Source organism: Nematostella vectensis, chromosome 12 (genome assembly GCF_932526225.1).
Source record: "Nematostella vectensis chromosome 12, jaNemVect1.1, whole genome shotgun sequence".
Taxonomy (NCBI): Eukaryota; Metazoa; Cnidaria; class Anthozoa; order Actiniaria; family Edwardsiidae; genus Nematostella; species Nematostella vectensis.
This window is the reverse complement of record NC_064045.1, coordinates 11,915,229-11,938,725: the sequence shown is the minus strand read 5'-3', so window position 1 is coordinate 11,938,725 and position 23,497 is coordinate 11,915,229. Positions and strand designations below refer to the sequence as shown.

The 23,497-nt window shown below is 39.9% G+C and overlaps 4 protein-coding genes across 6 annotated transcripts; 3 read left to right on the top strand and 1 right to left on the bottom strand.

Annotated features, from left to right (window-relative positions):
* The first annotated feature begins 2,857 nt into the window (after window positions 1-2,857).
* Window positions 2,858-16,625, top strand: LOC5520537 (gamma-aminobutyric acid receptor alpha-like). Of its 2 annotated transcripts, XM_048720392.1 has the most exons (10): window positions 2,858-2,955; window positions 6,606-6,735; window positions 7,796-7,934; window positions 8,381-8,601; window positions 9,253-9,335; window positions 9,681-9,812; window positions 13,562-13,591; window positions 13,885-14,099; window positions 14,198-14,347; window positions 14,913-16,625. In XM_048720392.1, exons 2-10 carry the CDS (start codon window positions 6,677-6,679, stop codon window positions 15,267-15,269), a joined length of 1,386 nt encoding a protein of 461 aa, XP_048576349.1. In that variant the 5' UTR covers window positions 2,858-2,955; window positions 6,606-6,676; the 3' UTR covers window positions 15,270-16,625. The 2 variants fall into 2 exon arrangements, with proteins under 2 accessions (XP_048576349.1, XP_048576350.1); XM_048720393.1 differs by lacking the exon at window positions 13,562-13,591.
* A 566-nt stretch (window positions 16,626-17,191) lies between these two features.
* LOC5520538 (sodium/potassium/calcium exchanger 3) lies at window positions 17,192-19,789 on the top strand. The gene has a single exon (XM_048720391.1). The coding sequence runs from the start codon at window positions 17,352-17,354 to the stop codon at window positions 18,873-18,875; it is 1,524 nt and encodes a 507-aa protein (XP_048576348.1). The 5' UTR covers window positions 17,192-17,351; the 3' UTR covers window positions 18,876-19,789.
* A 1,092-nt stretch (window positions 19,790-20,881) lies between these two features.
* Window positions 20,882-22,156, top strand: LOC5520642 (histone H2A). 2 transcript variants are annotated; one of them, XM_048720396.1, is made up of 2 exons: window positions 20,882-20,946; window positions 21,403-22,156. In XM_048720396.1, exon 2 carries the CDS (start codon window positions 21,427-21,429, stop codon window positions 21,805-21,807), a length of 381 nt encoding a protein of 126 aa, XP_048576353.1. In that variant the 5' UTR covers window positions 20,882-20,946; window positions 21,403-21,426; the 3' UTR covers window positions 21,808-22,156. The 2 variants fall into 2 exon arrangements, with proteins under 2 accessions (XP_048576353.1, XP_048576352.1); XM_048720395.1 differs by having other exon boundaries at window positions 20,887-21,069.
* Window positions 22,157-22,449: 293 nt separating this feature from the next.
* On the bottom strand, window positions 22,450-22,979 carry LOC5520641 (histone H4). Its single transcript, XM_001640301.3, has one exon. The coding sequence runs from the start codon at window positions 22,853-22,855 to the stop codon at window positions 22,544-22,546; it is 312 nt and encodes a 103-aa protein (XP_001640351.1). The 5' UTR covers window positions 22,856-22,979; the 3' UTR covers window positions 22,450-22,543.
* Window positions 22,980-23,497: the final 518 nt, after the last annotated feature.

Here is a 23,497-nt window from a genome sequence, read left to right as displayed (position 1 = left end):
GGTTTATTTATTGCATAGGTAAACACAACTTGACGTATGTCATTCTCCCTGTTCGAGTATTGCTTTTTCTATCTTCCTCTATTATCTCCTCTTTATCTCAGATACTTTTGCTACTGGTGGTCTCTGCTTATTCCTAGTCACAATCACAGTCACCAACTTGGAAGAATAATTTTGTTAGTAGAGGGAAGTGTAATTCATTTGTTCAGCCAAGCAAAGCTCCGAAGCGTATAAACTCCGGACTTTACAACGAAATAAACATCGAATACGAATTACAACATATCCTCAGAGCAGGGGCGTATCTAGGGGGGTTTGGCTCAGTGACAAAGAGGAAAGGGGTATTTTTTTTTTTGTTACATATGGCTTTCTGGCAGCCCAAAGGGTCTGCCAGAGTCTTCGATAGGGCCTCCAGGGACTTCTCATATCAGTCAATCTTGTTTTAAAAACTGTCGTTTTTCTAGCTCGCTCGGTCATTTCCTTATTAGGCATTACATACCGTATTTGGTAGTCCACCTCAATCATTTTTTTTTTCGCTTTTTTGTCGCTCTAGAGCTTTGAAAGTCGAGAATTTTCACGTAAACTTTCATTGCAGGGATTCGTGGTTACTTCGATTTTGCTGGCAGCCATCTTGGAAATGGAGCCTAGTCCCTAACGTTTTAGAATATCACAGATCTCCCTCGCCCCAGGCTCTTTTAGAACATTTAGAAATACGACAGCAATTTATTGATATGCCAAGCGCTGAAAACTTCTAGACGCTTATTTCATGAAGGAATAAGAGATTTCTCAGGGGGTTTGAGTCATAACAAGCAGAACGATTATGCTAGCGCGATTCTCTTGCAATCTTCGTTACCCGATACTCTCGTATAATGGGCGTCTCTGATTGACTATTTTGAAAAATTGTACACAGGCTTCCCGTCTTGCGAGTTACTGTAACGTTCCTCCTTACATTTGAAATAATACGCGATCCTTTTTCATTCAAAAAATAAAACATCTCCTTATTTCCCCTTATGTGCAGATGTAAGTGCAAAGCATATACAGCGGCGTAGCCAGGATTTTTAACAGGAGGGGGCCCAAAAGGAACTTTCAAGGCATTTTCTCCTGTATTTTAGATAATGTCTCATACATTTACTGTATTTATGGCTGCTAAAAGGAAGGGGGGAGGGCCCCCTAGGCCACCTCCCTGGTTACGCCCCTGATATAACTGAATCAATATAATTTCACTTTTGTGGTTAGTCTCTGCGATCCTTCGCACAGTAAATGTTTATATTGTATATTCTACATAAACAACACACAAGGTGTGAGGAGTGACGCGTACCAGTTTATTGGAGACCATATTACAAAGTTAATGTAAAAATATACAAACATGTTCATGTATAAACTAGCAGAAAACTGGGGAATAACGACCCCGGAAATAAACGACGCGTTATGCAAACTGGTAAGGTCAAGGGAAAGACAAATGTTATTAGCGAAATATATAGGCATGAGCGAACCCCTAGGGAACGCGCGAGGCGCGAATTCCGAATGCCCAACATAAACACATGTATTTGTAGTCGACTCTCGTCTAATGCGATTGGCAGTTACAAAGCTCATTCATGACGAGCTCGACCGTTGTTGTTATTTACAAAAAAAACATAAAAGAGAGTTTCCCCGCATAAAATATATATAAGACAAACATGCCAAAAATAGATCAGAATAGGTAGAAGATCAGAATAGATAGAATAGGTCATAAGGCTCCCTTGTCTACATCCCCCCCCCCTTCTGTCATTTGTTTTGACTGATGGTGCTTATTTCCTCAAGCTTAACGACGGCTTGTGACGTTATCAATAATGTCACACGTCACGTGATTGATCCGTTGCACCCTCGGTTACGCACACATGATTTGCGTCGTAACATTTCTCGTGAAGAGACGTTATCTAAAATACAGGAAAAAATTACTTGAAGGGCCTTTTGGGCCCCCTCCTGTTAAAAATACTGTCTACGCCGCTGCCGTGAAACATTTTATTTCATCTTGTTACAATGGTATATTACATCTTATCAATATAATACATATTATGGTATATTATATCTTATTATACATCCATGTAACTCTTGCTTCGAACGTTAGATTTTCGATTTTAGTACATTTTGCGTTAGATTACATTTTGCTTTAAGGAGTTTTACCTTTTTACGTTGAATGTTCTTAAATTTCGCGTTAAGATTGCATTTTGCGTTAAGAGGTTGGGTTTAATAACATTCTCGAGCGCGGAAAAAAACTGTGCTTTTGACATTTTCGCGAATTTTATTCCCTAGAAGATAATTTCGCACCTAAATCGCGAAATAAGATTCTCGCGAAATATACCGACCCTTTTTGTCGGAAAATTAATTGCCCGAGGGTCACCTGCCGCAAATATATATATTTGTTTGTTTCTGTGATTAAATGAGAATACTTCAAAAGGAGTCCAAAAAGATTATTTAGTGTGATATTAGTTCTGTTATAGTTTCATATATAGAGTTCGCAGTTAACTGGGCTGGAAGAAAGGTCTTGTTAAACAATTTCACTTGGTTTCTTATTGATTATTCCTGTAACATTCCCATGACATTGCCTCACAGCTTCCATCATAATCTTCTAACGTCAAACCAAGCAATTAAAAACAACAACAAAAAAAATCTAAAACTCTAAAATTCTAAAGTTACCTTGCAAAAGTTGACAAAAAAATAGAAATTTAGATAGGTAAGTTGTAAAATTCGCTATTGTTATCCCATTGCTTTTAAAATAAAAACTATCAGCCAAAACCTCTCATTATTTCTTATCAGCCAATACTCACAGTTGCAATCATCAAATGAAAAAAGTTTGTTAATAATTTAGGCCCTTAACGGTTCTGCCACACGCCATTACCATATAAACTCAGAGGTAAATTTGTTAAAGTCATTAACGAACCCGCTTTTATAAATCCAGAAAGACTCTTTCTCCCCCATCAGGTAAGGTCAATCTTCACTCTTCATTTCCATCGTTTTAAGCTAAGATTGCTATTCTATCAAATGTTTTGTACACTTTTGGGGTTACGGAGACGCAATTTTCGGGCAGATATTGTATTTGAGAATCATATGAACCGATAAATATCTTTGATGAGACAACTTAAAGACTCTAAAATCGCTTACGTAATTTTTGGAGCACATATTACATTTCCCTCTCTCTCGGCTTTTTGGTGAAAACCCCCGAATAATATCAAATGCAAAACTATTTTTCGAATGTTTCTTTTTTTTTAACAAGGAAGTTATATTCATTGTGATTTCTTTGCCTGGCTCCTACTGATGTTACTTCTACGGCCACTATCTTTGATAGCGGATATATTCCAGCCCATTTAAAAACACTTCTTGAAAGAAAGCGTTTACGAAAACCACGAATAACTTTCTGCAAGATTTATAGTCCGCTAATTTAGATGGAGTCGGTCGTGATTATTCGTTTCCTTCTTTTTAAGGGAAAATTATATATCTTAAAATCAGAAAACTAAGAAGTTACCAAGACGTTTCGACAAATTGTTGTACTACTAAGAATGGAGAACAAAAGCATGGATAATTTTTATAATGAATGAAATGTATGGGTTTATTAGTTGCGATATGTGTTACATTTTTCTTTGGGACTTTTATCAACTTCGTTTAACTTCTTCATTTTGTCGGAATTTCTCAACCAAAGTCACATTTTCTTAACCTTTTTTTGCCAAAAAGAAGTTAATATTTTGTAACTTGGAGTGATTGTTCTGTGGGTGTTTTTAACAGCCGATTTTACTTAGTTAATGGGAAAATCGACCCCCCCCCTCTCCAAAATCAACTCAACAAGGTTTCTCGCCATTCAGGAATTATTTCTCCAAAATATGGACCTTTCTAGAATTTGAGATAGATATTGATATTACGTTTTCTTTTACTTTACAAAGGATAAAATAAACAAAAATAACTAATTTAGGCTGAGAACTGTATCTGGTGCATTTATCTTAAGCGCCCCTTAACCTTCGATTGGCTGAAGAAAAATGTCATTTCTGGATGAAAGACAATGGTGGCTAAGTGCAAATTTGTTTGTTAAATGAATGGCAGCTCAAAGTTTCATCCATTTTCGTACACCATCGATTTTAATAGTGCTACTTGGTGCACCTTAAAGCTTATTCCCAAATGCACCACAGGGAACTTGCTAACAGGCGAAGTCAGGTCAATCAAATTCATAGCGGGTTCTTAGGAATGTCTTTTATCTTCTTTAATCGCGCCAGGGGATCCGCTCTTAAGCCTTATCGCGTTCTCTTTTTGATAATGGGAAGACTTTCTTCTGTTGTTCTGTAAGATTTGTTAAGATGCTCAACCCTGCCCGTAAGCAGTCAATAAAATATTTTTAGTTGATTTTACAGAATTACAGACAATACGCATTTTATTTTGCGCTTTCTATTGAGTGCTTTTAGATAAATTAAATTGTCAATAACAGTTGCCTCAAATGGATGTCATATAAGCATTTAAAACCAAAATCCCTTGTTTTAGCTATTTTACGCCCCTTACTTAACTCAACAACGAGTCTCCGAAATCGTCCATTTCCATCTTCTAGATCGAGCAAGTAACAGAGATATTTTTATATTTGTGAAATATTTTTATTGTCATTCTGGTTCTCAGTCATGCGCAGGTCGAGAAAAAAAGCTGTTTTTTGAGATCGTTTTTGCGGACGTCAAACAAGCCATCTCCATGGAGATGATGAACAAGTGGCACGATGAATCCTCCAAACTCTAACTTTTAAAAGCGACCATTTAATTCTTGCCATATAAAATCTCCGCAAATTTGCTTCAGCGGGGCAGTTTTTCATGCTGGAGCTTATAGGACCACAATTAGAAACACAGCATAGCGTGGGAGATATTTTTTTATAAGATAAACCCAGAAATATCGATGTACACATCGTAGTATTCAGAATCTTCTTCTGCTTCATCGAATTCTTCTTATCCTATTACTAAACATATTTGGACCCGAATTCCTGAATCTGCGACACGAGGGAGAATGCTCGGTTGTACTTTTTAGTTGGGGAGTAATGTTGACAAATTTCTATGGAAACCGGTTGGTTGATGTCCACACAAACGCTTTCTAGGTTTTTTTTTCTCGAACTGCGCGTGTCTGATGTGAAAATAAATGAATATATTTGAAGTTTTTTCAAATGTTATTATGACGCATTTTCAAATGTTATTATGACGGCGCATGCGGAAGGAGTTTATTGACATTATTTGTATGTCAACAAAAAATAATTGTTGCTATTATCAACTCAATAAGGTTTCTCGCCATTCAGGAATTATTTCTCATGGAAAAAACTTGTTTCGTTATCGCATGTACTTTAGTTACGCCATTCAAAACGGAAAGAATAATAATAATAATTCTATACAACGAGCAAGTCCAAAAAAGTTGTTGGTGATAAAGTTGTCTTTCTAATGGAGTTTCTTAAAGCCGCATTGTCACCAGTTTACTTCCGGAGGTCCGACGGAAACCTCAACCGTTAAAAGACAAAAGAATCTATTAGAATCCGAGATATTTAACATGCCATCCGCTCTAAATTATCAATCACATCCTCAAAGAAACTTCCAATAGACACCCTGCTTTCAATATTTTGAAATATTTTTCGCGTTTTCCGTTAAAAATCATCGGATATTGTTAGGTAATCGACCCGGAAGTAAACTGGTGACAATGTGGCTTTAATGTGTACTGTGAAGGTTCAACTCTACCAAAAAGCGAAATCTGTCTTCTACGTTTGCCAGACACAGCTTGTCAAGATAATGAAGTAAATATATCTCGAACCTCCAAGGAATAACGTAATTTTGACTTGTCAGACTCTCCAGTTACTCGGTGGTACTTATTCCCTTTGGAATCTTAAAACTTTTTACTTTAATGGTGATGATAATATTTAGTTAATCAGGCATGTTTAGTTTTTTGCCGCCTATGTGTTTTTGTTGCTTTTCTATCAATTCAAATCATAGGCGTAGCAGGCCTCGAATTATGGGGGGGGGACACGATAAGAAAACAATGGGGCACAGCCACGCCCCTACTGAAGATATTGGGGGGGCGGGGGCACGTGCCCCCTGCTACGGCCCTGTAAATTCAAAATAGTTTTTGATGTCTTAAGCCATAGTGAATGCAACTTGACTAAGTGGAAACGTGGCTTTCATTGACTACAGCAAACATTTTGACTAGAGCCGCCCCTGACAGCGTTATCTACTGACCACTTTTGGGACCACAGCAAGCGGGGGCTTAATAGGCAGGGCCGTAGCAGGGGTGGGGCACTGGGGGCTCTCCCCCCCCCACAATATTTTCAAAAATTATGAGTAAATCGTGGCTTTGCCCCAAATATTTTCTTCATGAGGGGTTGGCAAGGGTGAATCTAAATACAGCAGTTTGTTAATATTCCTAGTAACTAAATTATAATATTTCTGCTAAATTCAAAACAACTTGCGTAAAAGGCTCAGTATCACAGACAAACAAAAGAAGAAACAACAGCAGGAAAATTCTACTTAATTTGACAAATAACTGCTTTAGTTTCTTTAGTGGTATTTTTATGAGATGTATTCAGCTAAGTGTAACCAAGCAATCGATCATTAACTTTATAAGGTCGCTTCTAGGTAGCCGTAAAGAAGAACTCATCAACTAAGACGCATTCCTGACTTTGAGAAAGAGTATTATATCAGATGTGATGTGGGCGTACTTATCCTTGCTGGTAACATTTCTGCTCTGTGTCAAGTTTGGTACTTGGTAAGTGTTGTTGTCATTAGTTATTATTGTTATTATTTGGGGTCCCCATTTGGTCTTTTGATGGAAATATTTCGCGAAATATTCGTGCTTTGTGACAGTACTGCTGAGCACAAACAAGATAGGCTGTTAAAACCAATTTGAGTCCTTATTAAAATAATATAATTGTTTCCATCGTTTAGTGTTTATTATTTCACTTGTAACCGCAAAGTAAACGACAAGACCTCTTTATGCTATGTTATTGTTTAGACAAAAATATTTTGGCGTCAAGTGAGAGGGCTATATAGAGTATCCGGCTGACTTAGTTTATCTTACATACATTTGTTCTTGCGAGGCGCTTCAGATAGTTTTCAATATATATATATGTGTTTTTTGAAGGTTTTGTCCACCCTTACTTAAAAATCAATTTTGTATTTCCACACAATGCAGAGCCTCCATTGAAGACATTTTCTGAATTTTCACCAACATTAACCATTTTTGTATACTATCGGGTATGATTTGGTTCTAGATGGTCACGTGATGTGTGACGTTATACAAATGTGGCCGTTATAACAAATGTGGCAGGTTATTACAAATATGGCCTCGACAAGGAGTTCGAAGCCGATTTTATCAACTGAACATCTAAGTAGATGTGGGGGACACAATGTTTATCAAGAATTGATTCAAACTCGAGGTCTAGAGAGGGAAAGTTTATAAAGGAAATTGAAAATCTATTTACGACAAAATAAAAATCCAATTTGAGTATGACTTTCAACAATGGCATTAAAGATAGCAAACCATTTATTGTATTTGCAGTAATAAAATGCCAATTTTGTTGGTACTGCACTAAAACAAGGTGCGATTTCTCAATTCAAGATGGCGGCCATCCTAGCTTGTCAGGTTAGGGCAGTAATGCGCAAAGGTTTTGGTGTCATTTATTTACACCAAACGAAGGTATCATAAAGCCGGTCAATCCTACTTGTCGAAACTTGCGTGACGCGTGACGCGTGGTTAATAAGACAGAAATACAAACTTTACTCATTTATTTTACGTTCTATATAAATTATTACAAATGTTTCCATAGCAACAAAGCGCTACTGGCATACCTGAGCAGTGGACAGTATGACAAGACAGAACGCCCAGGTGTCGGTACCGGGAAGCCTGTGGAACTTGGCGTGGATATCCACTTTGACAACTTTGGTAGGATCGAGGAAATGAACATGGTAAGCCTGTGTGTCTGCTAAATTTGCTACTATATATTTTACCCTAATCACCTAAAGCAGATGTGTTGATATACATACGTTGACGTCATGGTGATGCCATTCATCACCGGAAGTAAACGTGTTCATAAGTTGACGTCATGCTGATGCCATTCATAACCGGAAGTAAACGTGTTCATAAGCTGACATCATACTAATGGCAAATTCAAAACAAAATAATCGCACCAAAAAATCAGAAATGACTTCGCCCGTCACACCACAGAACAACGACAAAATAAAATGTTTAAATGAAACTAAAGCCTCTCTGAAAATAAAGAACCCTGTTATTTCGCTGCTAAAAGCCTGAGCGCGCGCTAGTTTTCCACACAAACAGACACATGTTGTCTTAGCGCAAGTCCCCTATTATTTATATACATACGTTGACGTCGTCCTGGTGTACTTCATCACAGGAAGTAGACGTGTTCCTATACATGCGGTACAACTGGAAGGACTCACGCCTTGCCAACTTCACCGACAAAACCATCACCTTTACCAGAGGCGACATCGAGAAAGTGTGGCGCCCTGACACGTACTGCTCCAACGCGCGTGAGTCCGACCTCCCTCTAGAGGAGACAAAAACACACTCCATGCTCAGAATCGACCGCAATGGTAGTATTTACTACAGCAGAAGGTAATTCATATCAATTCCTTATTAGGACATTACATACCATATTTGGAAGTCTGCTCCAATCATTTTTTCGCTTTTTGTCGCCCTAGAACTGCGCGCTTATGTTAAAGGGGGAGAGTTACGATGATTACTGCATTACCTACATCAGTGCTCATGGTCTCCTGACATCAGCCAATAGAATAAAAACGGGAATCCTCGTATAAAGGGTGTTGGGGAAGGTGTGCTCCAACCAAGAAGGGGCGCGAGTATATAAAGCAAATTGCGGAAGTTAAAGCCGCATTGTCACCAGTTTACTTCCGGTCGATTACGTTACAATCTCCGATGATTTTTAACGGAAAACGCGAAAAATATTTCAAAATATTGAAAGCAGTGTGTATATTGCAAGTTTCTTCGAGGATGTGTTTGATAATTTAGAGCGGATGGCATGTTAAATATCTCGGATTCTAATAGATTCTTTTGTCTTTTAACGGTTGAGGTTTCCGTCGGACCTCCGGAAGTGAACTGGTGACAATGCGGCTTTAAATTTGAAGAATTAAGATCTCCGTCCGAATTGTCCCGCCCGCACCCTGGATCTACCATTTAGAACTGACATGCTACTAGTATGCTTAGCTTATGCTACAGGCTAGCTTCAAGAAATCAATTGTATCTAAACAGTGTACACCTAGTGGCGGCGTGTCTGATGAACTTGCGTGACTTCCCCATGGATATCCAGAACTGTTCCATCACACTGGGAAGCTGTGAGTAACAAAACGAATTAATTAGGAGATGGAACCTAACTGCTAACTGCTCAATTATGAGTTTTCAGCATATTTCAGTTCGTCTTATAAAGAGATAAAAAATCTGGTAAGCATAAGATTGATTGACTTAAACTGACATCACTGGCATCCTTTGTTGAAACCTACGTTAAGTATTTGTCTTTAGATGGTTTCAAAATTGACATCGTCGTAGCCTAATCTGAATCTTGTTATAGTCTTCCTAGATGCATTATTAAAAGACACCCCTTCCTTTCTCCACCCTTGTAATGACCCGCCTAAGCATCATGCGGCGAAAATTACTCTTATCGTTATGTACTCTTTTTTTAGATGCGTATTCGGACGTCGATGTATTATATCATTGGATTTCTCAGAAAGAGTTTAGCGTCGGTAGCCGCGACATGGCCCAATTCTACGTCTTAGGGGCACAGCCGAGCACTAACTTAGAGTTTTGGCCAGCAGGTAAGAACCTTCTCATTCTATGGAAAAACCAGGATCCAAACTACCCACCAGATAACAACTGAAGAGGGCAAAAGCGAAAGTCACTGTGAAGAGTATCAGCTGTGCCAATAAATTCCAAAGTTCTTAAGCCAGGCGTACCATGAAGGGATCAATTAAACTTAAGATCAACAGGATTTCCAAGACCTTTTCAGGAAATTCTAAGTCGAAAGAAAGGGCTTCTCGATATTACCAACTTGATATTCGCCGCTAATTGTCTAATAAGCTTTTAAGAGCAATTTAAAGGTAAATGTAAAAGTATAAAGGTAAAGTCAAAGGTAAAGTAGAGGTTAATGTTAAGGTGAGGGTAAAGGTGAAGGTAAAGGTAAAAGTACAGATAAACTTAAAGGTAAATATAAAGGTAAAAGTAAAGTGAATGTGAAGGTAAAGGTAAAGTTAAAAGTCATATGACGAAAACGTTGTCGTTTTGAGGGACTGGTACCGAGGAATCTAAGTTTCTTTTCAGATACTTACCCCTCTACCATTGACCAAAGATGGTCACAGTCACTGTTTTTTCTCTTCTGATAACAAGTAATGAAGTTTATATGAAGCACCTGCGGTACGGCAACCTTAAAAATGACAAGAATCATGCAGTTTTAGTTTCCTTATATGGAAGTGACCGCGTTTGGCAAAAACGACAATTTTTGGCTAAATTTTCTTGATATGGAAGGTAAAGGTTAAGGTGTAGGTAAAGGTGAAGTTGAAGCTGAGTGTAAAAGCAAAGGTAAAGGCTAAGGTGTAGGTTAAGGTAACGGTAAAGGTAAAGCTGAAGGTGAAGGCTAAGGTAAAAGCAAAGGTTAAGATAAAGGTAAAGCTGAAGGTGAAGGTTAAGGTAAAAGCAAAGGTTAAGGTAAAGGTGAAGGTGATGGTGAAGGTAAAGGTAAATGTGAAGGTGAAGGTGAAGGTAAAGCTGAAAGTGAAGGTTAAGGTAAAAGCAAAGGTAATGGTTAAGGTGTAGGTAAAGGTAAAGGTAAATGTAAAGGTAAAGCTGAAGGTGAAGGTTAAGGTAAAAGCAAAGGTAAAGGTTAAGGTGTAAGTAAAGGTAAAGCTGAAGGTGAAGGTTAAGGTAAAAGCAAAGGTTAAGGTAAAGGTGAAGGTGAAGGTAAAGGTAAAGGTAAAGGTGAAGGTGAAGTTAAAGGTAAAGGTTAAGTGAAGGTGAAGATGGAGGTAAAAGTAAAGATGAAGGCGAAGGTTAATGTGATGGTGAAGGTAAAGCCCTGTGCAAACTGCGCAAGCGTTGCTGGCGAGACGTTGGCCCAGCAATGTTGGCGCAGTTTGAACACCGTGTTGGGAGGTGCTGGCTGGTGCTGGCGAAATTTTGACTTTGTCTCCCTTGCAATTCAAGCATATCACAGTTCACGAACCCAACAATGCTGGGCTCATTTGCATCGTTTCCATCGCTAAAATAGCTCGCGTACAAATAATGATTTCATTTCAAAGAGAATAAACGTTATCGTGGAAAAAATCGCAAATTTTTGGTCTTGAATCTTGTGGAATCGTGGTTTGCTTTTGGAAAAGACAAGTAAAAAGGTGCTCTTGGGTTGCCTTTGGTCCCGTCATGCGTCAAACGCCAGTCATGCGTGAACGTTTTACCCAACATGCTGGCGATGTGCTGGGACAGTTTGTACACCGGCCTATCTCCGGCCCAGCGCTCCGCCACCATTTCTGAGCTCAGCAATGCTAGCGGGTGCCCACCAGATAACAACTGAAGAGGGCAAAAGCGAAAGTCACTGTGAAGAGTATCAGCTGTGCCAATAAATTCCAAAGTTCTTGTGTAGGAAATATTTTGCAAGATATTAAGCCAGGCGTACCATGAAGGGATCAATTAAACTTAAGATCAACAGGATTTCCAAGACCTTTTCAGGAAATTCTAAGTCGAAAGAAAGGGCTTCTCGATATTACCAACTTGATATTCGCCGTTAATTGTCTAATAAGCTTTTAAGAGCAATTTAAAGGTAAATGTAAAAGTATAAAGGTAAAGTCAAAGGTAAAGTAGAGGTTAATGTTAAGGTGAGGGTAAAGGTGAAGGTAAAGGTAAAAGTACAGATAAACTTAAAGGTAAATATAAAGGTAAAAGTAAAGTGAATGTGAAGGTAAAGGTAAAGTTAAAAGTCATATGACGAAAACGTTGTCGTTTTGAGGGACTGGTACCGAGGAATCTAAGTTTCTTTTCAGATACTTACTCCTCTACCATTGACCAAAGATGGTCACAGTCACTGTTTTTTCTCTTCTGATAACAAGTAATGAAGTTTATATGAAGCACCTGCGGTACGGCAACCTTAAAAATGACAAGAATCATGCAGTTTTAGTTTCCTTATATGGAAGTGACCGCGTTTGGCAAAAACGACAATTTTTGGCTAAATTTTCTTGATATGGAAGGTAAAGGTTAAGGTGTAGGTAAAGGTGAAGTTGAAGCTGAGTGTAAAAGCAAAGGTAAAGGCTAAGGTGTAGGTTAAGGTAACGGTAAAGGTAAAGCTGAAGGTGAAGGCTAAGGTAAAAGCAAAGGTTAAGATAAAGGTAAAGCTGAAGGTGAAGGTTAAGGTAAAAGCAAAGGTTAAGGTGAAGGTGAAGGTGATGGTGAAGGTAAAGGTAAATGTGAAGGTGAAGGTGAAGGTAAAGCTGAAAGTGAAGGTTAAGGTAAAAGCAAAGGTAATGGTTAAGGTGTAGGTAAAGGTAAAGGTAAATGTAAAGGTAAAGCTGAAGGTGAAGGTTAAGGTAAAAGCAAAGGTAAAGGTTAAGGTGTAAGTAAAGGTAAAGCTGAAGGTGAAGGTTAAGGTAAAAGCAAAGGTTAAGGTAAAGCTGAAGGTGAAGGTAAAGGTAAAGGTAAAGGTGAAGGTGAAGGTAAAGGTAAAGGTTAAGTGGAGGTGAAGATGGAGGTAAAAGTAAAGATGAAGGCGAAGGTTAATGTGATGGTGAAGGTAAAGCCCTGTGCAAACTGCGCAAGCGTTGCTGGCGAGACGTTGGCCCAGCAATGTTGGCGCAGTTTGAACACCGTGTTGGGAGGTGCTGGCTGGTGCTGGCGAAATTTTGACTTTGTCTCCCTGGCAATTCAAGCATATCACAGTTCACGAACCCAACAATGCTGGGCTCATTTGCATCGTTTCCATCGCTAAAATAGCCCGCGTACAAATAATGATTTCATTTCAAAGAGAATAAACGTTATCGTGGAAAAAATCGCAAATTTTTGGTCTTGAATCTTGTGGAATCGTGGTTTGCCTTTGGAAAAGACAAGTAAAATGGTGGTCTTGGGTTGCCTTTGGTCCCGTCATGCATCAAACGCCAGTCACGCGTGAACGTTTTACCCAACATGCTGGCGATGTGCTGGGACAGTTTGTACACCGGCCTAACTCCGGCCCAGCGCTCCGCCACCATTTTTGAGCTCAGCAATGCTAGCGGATGCTGGCGCAGTTTGCACAGGGCTTAAAGGTGGTAAAAGTAGATAAGGTAAAAGTAAAGGTGATGATGAAGGTAAAGCTGAAGGTTAAGGTAAAGGCGAAGGTTGAAGGTAAAGGCGAAGGTAAAGATGAAGGTATAGGTGAAGGTAAAGGTTATGGTTATGTTAAAGTTTAAAGTTATGGTTATGGTGAAAGTTAAGGTTATGGCTATGCTGAAGTTTAAGGTTATGGTTAAGGTAAAAGTGAAGGTAAATAGACAGTAAAGATCATCATTCTATATCAATCTGCATGACATCTAGTCCCCTCCCCTATTTCCAGATAAAACAAGCACAAAGCCATTCGATTCAGGTAACATAAGAATATGCACTTATAGTAGAATCCTAATAAAACAAAAGAGAGACCAAACAAAAAGAAAGCGGGATTTTTTATTATATGGGGGATAGCAAATAGGTTAAACTTCCGATGTATGAAGAGTCGTTTTAAAATAATACATTGAATACTGCCCGCGCTGGTCCGATGATTTAGCTATATAGTAAAGTTTTCAGGTGTATACACCACACTTTTGCTTGCTTTTTTATGTGTTCTGTCAACACTACTATGATGATAGCGCTGTTTTATAATCATCACTGTTTCATTTCCAGGAAGCTACACGACCTTGACCGCGCATTTCCAGATGGAGCGTCGCATTGGTTATTTCATCATTCAATTGTACCTTCCATGTGTCTTCCTGGTCATGCTTAGTTGGGTGGTATTCTGGATGAGCCCGGAAAACTCCGCTGACCGCCTGACTGTCGGCATCACCACCATTTTGACCATTGTTTTCCTTCTTGGATATGTGAACGGCATGTTGCCAAAGGTGAGGCAAGAACACTGAACTTGAATGTAAACGTATAATAAATCACCAGAACGACCTTGAGGAGCTCTCAATATAATGAGACCGTTTCTGTCGTGTAGGTGAGCTATCCGAAGGGCGTGGACTGGTACCTAATGACGTCCTTCTTCTTCGTGTTCATGTCGCTGGTGGAATGTGTTGTGGTGGACCGGCTTCTGCTGAAGAGGAAATCTCAGGAGGAAAAAAAGAAGAAAAAGGAGCAGGATACTGAGGTAAACAATCCTACAGAAGACATGAGAACATATGTGAATCCTACAGAACACATGAGAATACATGTGGGTGAGGAACTAGCCTCTGTGCAACCTTTTTCCCGAGGCCATATGTGCCACGAGACACTTGGAGGACAGGAAAGGATATCGTTTCCAGAACCCTCGTATCTTGGTGGCAGTGACAAGAAGTACAAGGGCACTAGGAACGAAATTGGTCTGAGTCAAACGGCGGCAAAATAACAACTAAAAAAACAGCGATTTCCTTAATAGATTTATGTAAATGCGATACAACATTTCAATTTTGTTTTCATTTCAAACAATTTTGTTTTGAAAACTGTCTTTTTCCATGCTTGCTCGGCCAATTTCTTATTTGGACATTACACACCATATTTGGTAGTCCGCTTCAATCTTTTTTTTTCTTTTTTCCTGACCGCCATCTTAAAATAGCTCCATACCCTAACGTTCTATATAATCACAGGGCTTCCCACGCGTTCGCCCCAGGCATTTTTAGACCATTAAGCCATTAAGTAAAACGACATCCATTGATTGATATTTTTTTTCCTCATAGGAAAACTCCCTTGCGCATGATAACTGTGCAATAGCGGTTAATGACATGACCGTCAAAAACGACGACACCGCGACCATCGAATCAGAAAAACCGCGCTCCCGTGATTCAAAGCGCTCAAGCCCAAAGCCTTTTGAAGCTTTTACCAAGTCATCCATCGCGCCTACGCCAGAAAAGAAACCGCTGTCCTATTTTAAAAGGGGTGGCACTAAAACCGCTATTTTCCATAAGATGTGTGGGAATATGACCAGTGAGCACAGGCTTGATAAGACCTGCAGATTCTTATTCCCTGTGTGTTATTTGATGTACAACGCCGTCTATTGGTTTGTATATCTGTCAGGAATAAGTATCCTGAATTAGACTCTACAACCGACTTGCGCGACAAATTCTTTCGTTTTACTATGGTTGAAATAACTTATTCTGGAGTCTGAACTAAGGGAGCATTCACTCACAGACGCCATTTTGTCATCCTAGCAAAGCGTGAGAAAGCATCTTTCGCTGCGACTGATTCCTGAGTCTTTGAAATATCTTTAATTATTATTATTATTTAATTTTTTTGATACCCGTTCCCGCCGACCCGGATAACAGGTGATGGCCCTTGTTTGTTAATGAATTTGTTGAATGAATTTGAAAATTTCTACATCGATTATTCAAAATTCACATATAATATAATCGTCACGCAAGTCGGTCACGCAAATCAGTCACACAAGTCGGTTAGCGCCTCACAGCTAGGCACACACATTAGCACAGAAAAAACGCCAGCACTGGGCTTAATACATCATCACCATCACGAGCAAGAGGGGTGAACGTCATTCTCTGGCAACCAGGGGTCCTGTCGCTGTCAAGGCAAAAATGCATAATTCCAGAATGATAGGAAAAAACTTGCAGTCAAGAGGGGTAGTTCTTTCCGAACTCTTCGAACACCACCCCCCCCCCCCCCCCCTCCGGCTACGGGTCTGAATCACCAGTAAATACCATCCAAACGGTACTTTTAAGTTGAATTTTGCGAGTGATTAGAGGGAGATAACGTTCCTTGTAGCTGGAATTGAAATACGAGAGCCCAGACTCAGTCGAGTCGAAGGCATAGGTGCCTGAAGGCATTCACCATACGACTCATGCCTTGCCACAAAACACAGCTTAGGTCGAAAATACCGTTTTTTGTAGGGAAGAAAACTGCCTTGGAAATGACAAACTGTTAGAGTTAGATGTAGCACGTTCTACATTTTTTGTCTCTTTGATTATCACTGTAATGTATCCCATGCATCAATATGCAATGGTAAACAATAACGCCCTCACGAAATCATACCGTCTGCGGGAGGGTAGAATTAAACACTAGCATGACGGTGGGGGGATGGTGGGGGCGAGCGTGACAAAGGAGGTTTGTACCGTCGCCCCCTTATCATTGCTTGTCATGCTTATAGCCTACCTACCACCCCTCCTGAGTTTTCACGCTGTACGATGAACCGTCTATCATAGCCCGCAATGCATTACTGCATATTGCGCTTATGGTTATATGGTTTCAAAATCTTTTTTATAAAGACGATCGAAATTAGCCAGTCATGATTTATTTGCAACGATTCACCGATAAAAAGAGAAGGGTTTTGCCCAGCGTGCTTTGCTATTTTAACGGTTCACTGGGCAACGTTTATTAAAGTAAGGACATGTTCTATGTGGATAGGTTAACATCTCTGACTCGAATAAAAACCCTAATCACAATTTGTTCCGGCTTTTCTATCGCGCGTTCAAGTCCAAACTCACACTACACATGAGTTATCGCTGTGGCCGCCAATTTTTTTTTGCCCTAGGGAAAGCCAGGGCCTTCAAATGATTTTGCAGCTCGTAAAGATACCACATTTGATTCAAAGTGATGCAGAAAATGATCGCCAAAAGTTGTATTTCTTATTGAAGTAAAGGGTCGTCAAATAATATACTTTTTCCCATTCCTTTTCGTGATTTCTCCCATAACTGTATGTGGACTATATTACCATAGAACCGTAGACTGGATTTGATTAGGTGATTCTTATCATTAAACAAAATAAACACAGACATTTCTAAAATATCTTCTAATTAAAATTATAATCAGATTCCCCTCTGGGCTTTGACTAAAAATTCCCTTGTTCTCGTGGAAACCAACCCTTATAAAAATTTGTTATAAAACAAGAGACTTTCCTTTATTTTGATGAACGATAAACTGTGGGCACTTTCAAAATACGCAAGTTCATTTTTGCGCCTTGAACTGAACAAACACACAAATCAATATTTATTCTTATTCAACTAAAACAGCTGTCGCTTTTACATAGTTACTGTCCCTGGGTGTTACGGGAGTGGTTTTGCTCCTTTCAAAACATGTTGAAACACGACCACAAAGTGAGTAGTCCTCGAGAGTCACACTAGAGGCGCGTGCTTTTTTGTTTATCTTTCTCCCTGGATCCCAGAGTCAAGATGAGGCGCAGATCTAGTATTGTATCAAGATTTCTAGCGATTATTATCACGGCTTGCTTCGTTTATCCAGCAGTTTACTTAAAACTTGTCCAACTAAATGTTTCAACAGGAGGACAGGTCGAGCACTTTCGATTTCGCCGCTCAATTCCGCCTTCAAATAATAACAGCATCTTAAATCAGGAAACTGCGGCTAAAAACTGCGTAAACCCGTCCATCTCCGACTTTCCAAGTGACTTCATGACTCAGTACCAACGTCAAAAGCAAGGTGGAATCGTGTTTCATGTATTTGTGGCGATTTACACATTTGCCGCGCTCGCCACAGTATGCGACGAGTATTTTGTATCCTCTTTGGAACGCATTTGCGACGGGTTGAATTTGAAGAGTGACGTGGCAGGAGCAACATTTATGGCGGCTGGGAGCTCAGCCCCTGAATTCTTCACATCAGTTATTGGAGTGTTCATCACCAAAGGGGACATCGGAATAGGAACCATTGTAGGTTCTGCGGTATTCAATATTTTGTTTATCGTTGCTATATGTGGTATGTTCGCCGGAAGTGTCCTAACTTTATCGTGGTGGCCTCTTACCCGGGACTCTTTTTGCTATATGCTCAGCGTAGCTGCCTTAGTCATCATCACATACGACAAAGAGGTCCACTGGTACGAAGGAATGGCATTGGTGTTAATGTACCTCTTATATGTTACAATCATGTACTTTAACTCAACCCTAGAGGGATTTTTCCATTGGTGTTTTAACGTTGGAGTGGAAAAATGTGAGGAAAGAAAAAAAGAAGAGGAGAAATCGCTTATTAAGAACGAACAGCCCTCTGATTCACAAGATGAGGAAGGTGGTCCTTCAGCGACTGAGATTGATGCGATATCATTTGAAGGGATGGAGGTGTCAATATTTGTGATGCCAGAGGGTACTTTAAAGGCCATTATCTGGATTATAATGCTACCTATTTCCTGTCTATTTTTTATCACTATTCCAGACTGCCGTAGACCCAGATGGCGAAAGTGGTATTTCTTGACATTCTTGATTTCCGTTCTTTGGATAGCTGGTCTGTCTTATATACTTGTTTGGATGGTGGAGATAATAGGCTACACCCTAGAAATACCAGATGTCGTTATGGGTCTCACGTTTGTGGCTGCTGGCAGCAGCGTCCCAGATGGTATCTCAAGTCTTATTGTTGCACGACATGGTGATGGCGACATGGCGGTCTCCAACACTATTGGCAGCAATGTCTTTGATATTTTACTTTGCCTTGGGTTGCCATGGTTACTGAAAACAACAGCAGTAGAGCATGGTGGTGTAGTAACTGTTCTCAGTGGAAGCATCATTTATACATCAATATCTCTCTTTGGGACAGTTGTTGTCACCATCTTGTTGGTTGTCTTGAATCGATGGAGGCTAAATAGGTTATTGGGGTGTGTTTTTATGATACTGTATATTGCATTTATATCTGTCGCTACTCTTTTTGAGTTAAATGTCATTGGGGACTTTAACCTGCCTATTTGTTCAGTCTAAAATACTGAACAAATATGTAGAAATGCTGTATATACCTGATGAATGCGGCTTTATTAAAGGCTACAGGTGCATACTAAGGATTTGCTGAGGCAGGGGGGTGGGGGGGGGTTGCACAGTCATAGGTATTAAATTGAAAAAGATAGTATTTGATTAACCTTCGAAAGAAGTGACCTACTTTTTGGTGGCTAAGGAGAGGGTGGGCGCACACCCTGTGTATGTGCATGTCACAAGTTTTTTTGTTGGAAATAGTTTTCTCAGACACCTTTTAATTTGAGAAGATACAGAATCTTAGTGTGAGGAATGGTTCTTCCTCACAAAAATCAGTCATATATGTTATAATCTGTTACTCGCATTAAACAGACCCCCATTATAAAGGGCATATTTCTAGGTCATAAATGGTGTCTTAAGAGTTTCAGATGTATTACAATTTTTTAACATCCTTGTTTTCAATGGCTACCAAAAATTTATAAATATAGATGTCATAGAACTTAACTGGCTGTTTGACTGGCATGGACAATAAGAGAGATTGGTCAGACATTGGGTCTCAGCTTAGCCTACCCTTGCATTGGTAGAATTTTAGTTTTCTTTGTTTTTCTTTGTTTTTATTGAGATTTAAAGTATGGCTGTTAGCACTTTGTTATGTGAATTGTAATAAGCTTTTTTTCGGAACACAATGGCTTGATTTTAGCAATTTCTCACTTTTATAAGGTAATAACCTCAGGGCCATAGCCAGGATTTTGAGAGGGGTGGTTCGTTTTTCCAGCGGACCAAATTTCTGGTATACCCTCTCCTTGCTCTATTAGATTAGGCAATCAATACTTCGAATAAATTCAATCTTGTATCTAAATTGTGATTTTAATTGGGTGCTTCTTCAACATATAGCGATAATAAAAAAAAGATAAATATTTAAAAAATATTTTTTATAGTTATCTTAAAGACATATTGATGTGCACGGCATATCCAGCCAACGTTATATTTTTTTGTTTGCTCTGAGCGGACCTTCAAGCAGGGTGTGGGGGTTCCGTCCGAACCCCCCCCTGGCTACCAGCCTGAATGCACACAACTTTCTAGTTTTCAGAAAGAGGGTTTTATGTTGGTTTCCATAAGTCATCAGGACTGATAGCAGTTAAATTATACTTTTACTGTGTGCTTCTTTCAGCGGGGGGTACAGCCCTGTCACACTTATGCGCTCACTTATTTCGCATGAGCAATATTGAATATGTAAACGAACCAATGTTTCTTGTGCATTGAACTTCCCTGATTGAACATAGCCCATGGAAAATGTGATAAGATTTGATTTGTTTACACAATCTACTTTAGGCAAATTAGATTATGTCAACAAGAATGACATTTTTTGTGCCAAGAAATCAATATAATGAAGCAGCATCCAGAATGGTAACATTGCTGATGTTATGACTCTTATTAATTTGCTCTTTGATGAGCTGTGACCACTCCCTTCCCCCCTCACTAGTTGTTATTTTGGTGTTGTGTTTTAATTGATTGCCAGCTTTTTATATTGTCAATTGCATAGTTACACCACCAGCTACCAGCCCCTCCTCACGCTAACACCCCCACTCATTTACCCGCAAAAATTAAAACATGCAACCATTTAACCAGCGATTTTATATGTTCTTTTTTATTTATTTTCCTGCAAAGTTTTTTTCAAGATGTATGCACCTTGAGTTCGACAAAAGGAAAAGCAAAATAAAAAATCGTCAAAAGCGGACAAAAATATAGAAAAAAAAAACAATTATTACGACAATTACATACAGTGTTTGGGGATTTCCCAATTTTTTTGCTTTTTTTGATTGCCCTACTCACGGGCTATAGGATAATCTGACTCCGAAATGAAGTCTAATGTCTTGTTAGTGTTGAATAAAGCACGTATTCCTACGTTGACTGGATGTATTCGCCCTTGGTTTTGCTCCTCCAGCGAGCTCTGTCCCTACGCGCTTTTGACCTTTCAAACTACGCGCTATGTAACCGCCGCCGCTGGGGGTCGAGGTGGTCGAGTTACTCATTTACCATGCTCGCTGCAAGAGCAAAACCAAGGCAAATCCATCCGGTTTAGGTAGGAATACGTGCTATTTCGGAGTCAAATTATCCTATAGCCCGTTCCCTATGCCTGTATTATACAAACATGCAGGCCTGGACCCTAAACGTTGGCGCTGCCTGCACAAAGTTTGTCAAAATGGTTAGAACATGCTATGTTGTGAATCTTTTCCCATTCTCATATTGAGTATGTACAGAAATGTTTATTATGCGGTGGTTGGACTCAAGTTGCGTATGATGAAGCTGTTATCGCAAATTCGTATTTATATCAAACCTACGAGTGGATTACTTAGTATTCGGATCGAAAATCCTGATATTTGATTGGTTATTTTCAGGTTAATATGATAATCCAGTGTGCTTTTGACACAAGGTCAACTGCTTTGAAAAATCAAGAATTTTGATTGGTGCATTTCGATCCGGCGATTATCAAGCTATCGGTATAAAATACGTTAACCTCATTTAACTACACTTTCAGGTAGCCAATATACAAACTCTGACAATGTCTGGTCGTGGTAAAGGCAAAGCTAAGGGCACTAAGTCCAAGACCCGCTCATCCCGTGCAGGGCTTCAGTTCCCCGTCGGTCGTATCCACCGTCATCTGCGCAAGGGCAACTACGCCGAGCGTGTTGGTGCTGGCGCTCCGGTTTACATGGCCGCCGTGCTCGAGTACCTGAGCGCTGAGATCCTCGAGTTGGCCGGCAACGCTGCCCGCGACAACAAGAAGACCAGGATCATCCCCCGTCACTTGCAGTTGGCTGTCAGGAACGACGAGGAGTTGAACAGGCTGCTCCACGGTGTCACAATCGCTCAGGGTGGTGTGCTGCCCAACATCCAGGCCGTGCTTCTGCCCAAGAAGACCGAGAAGAAGGCCAAGGCATAAGCAGTTTCTGCTGCAAAAATAACAACGGCTCTTTTAGGAGCCACCACATGACACAAGAGTCATGACTGCATCATGCAATCAACCCCTTTCTGTATAAAACTTCTTTGCAATCATATGATAATTGTTCTTCTTTAGCGCATAGACCTTTTCCCGCCATTTTCTCTCCAGGTAGAATGCAATGTTCTTAGAATTAGATAAATATCTTACCAAGAAAAAAGCGCGCAAATCAATCAAACTAATGTCACGTAAAAATCTATCTAGAGTCTACTTTCTGTCCGTGTATGATGTCGTGTTAATTATTAGATATGTAATGAGTATCTTACCAAGTCTTAAAAAGAAGAGCGCGAATGAAGAAAAAATAGGTCTAATAAAAAAGTTTCGTTATTACAATCCTCGGAAGCGAGTCTTTCGGGATGGAAACAGGGAACGTCCTTGGTTTTGAGATTGCGGTGTAAAGAAAAAATCACAACGACTTCAAAGCAAAGTAGTCTCTACAACTTTTTTTAAAAACTGTTTGCTTTTATGATATAATATGGGGAAATATAAATGTTGTTTAAGAACCAAGGTAAGATTACGCCCAAAATCTACCCTTAAATGCATAATGTACGCTTTATGTTAAAAGTTTGTGTGAGTGAAAACGAGTTCTGTGGCATAATTTTATTGATGGGCTTGATCACGACTTTCATTGCATGTGGTGGCTCCTAAAAGAGCCGTTGGTTTGTGTTGACTAGATAATCTAGCCGCCGAATCCGTACAGGGTTCGGCCTTGTCGCTTCAGAGCGTAGACTACGTCCATGGCTGTGACAGTCTTACGCTTGGCGTGCTCGGTGTAGGTGACCGCGTCACGGATAACGTTCTCAAGGAAGACTTTGAGAACGCCACGGGTCTCCTCGTAGATGAGGCCAGAAATTCGCTTGACTCCACCACGGCGGGCGAGACGGCGAATGGCGGGCTTGGTGATGCCCTGGATGTTATCACGAAGGATCTTGCGATGACGCTTCGCGCCTCCCTTCCCTAGACCTTTTCCTCCTTTGCCGCGACCAGACATGTTGAACTCGATGTAATATGCGTAGAATGCTTTGTTGATGGGTGCAATGCTTTATATAGACATTATGCGGCCCTACAAGGAAACATGGCTTTCCCTCTCATATTGCGTAAGTGTAATCTGAAAGGTCAAGTATGCGTCCTTAATTTACAATTCAAATGAATAGCAATTTCGATCCCATCGCTGTTCAACACGCGGTTTCAACTTACAGTAAACAACCAACATCTCTTCTACTTTATACTTGATCGATGATTTTACTTCGGCGGAAGGTACAAACACATTATTTCTGTTGGACAGATGTAGCTATTTTGAGTCATTATGCATATCTGCCAAGACATTTCGGGAGAACACTGCAGTAAGAAGCACAGAAAATCTTGGCGCCATTTGTGTAGACAAAAGGAACCAATCAGATGAAAAGAGATCTAACCAATCAGATTCTAGAGCGGCTAGTATAAACCTCGAAGCCGACGATCATTTGTATTTTATTGCATTTCGAGAGAACTCGTTTCAAAGAGATAATGGCTCGTACCAAGCAAACTGCCCGCAAATCTACCGGAGGAAAGGCTCCCCGTAAACAGCTCGCCACCAAGGCAGCGCGTAAGAGTGCTCCTGCCACCGGTGGAGTGAAGAAGCCTCATCGTTACA

What these genes read in the sequence shown, in the direction of transcription:
- LOC5520537 (XM_048720392.1), top strand. Translation starts at nt 6,677, where the DNA reads ATGTGGGCGTACTTATCCTTGCTGGTAACATTTCTGCTCTGTGTCAAG. An exon ending in TGTGTCAAGTTTGGTACTTG is followed by an intron (nt 6,736 to 7,795) that starts GTAAGTGTTGTT and finishes ATGTTTCCATAG; the next exon opens with CAACAAAGCGCTACTGGCAT. An exon ending in CTTAGAGTTTTGGCCAGCAG is followed by an intron (nt 9,813 to 13,561) that starts GTAAGAACCTTC and finishes CCCTATTTCCAG; the next exon opens with ATAAAACAAGCACAAAGCCA.
- LOC5520538 (XM_048720391.1), top strand. Translation starts at nt 17,352, where the DNA reads ATGAGGCGCAGATCTAGTATTGTATCAAGATTTCTAGCGATTATTATC.
- LOC5520642 (XM_048720395.1), top strand. Translation starts at nt 21,016, where the DNA reads ATGCAGGCCTGGACCCTAAACGTTGGCGCTGCCTGCACAAAGTTTGTC. An exon ending in GCACAAAGTTTGTCAAAATG is followed by an intron (nt 21,070 to 21,402) that starts GTTAGAACATGC and finishes CTACACTTTCAG; the next exon opens with GTAGCCAATATACAAACTCT.
- LOC5520641 (XM_001640301.3), bottom strand. Translation starts at nt 22,855, where the DNA reads ATGTCTGGTCGCGGCAAAGGAGGAAAAGGTCTAGGGAAGGGAGGCGCG.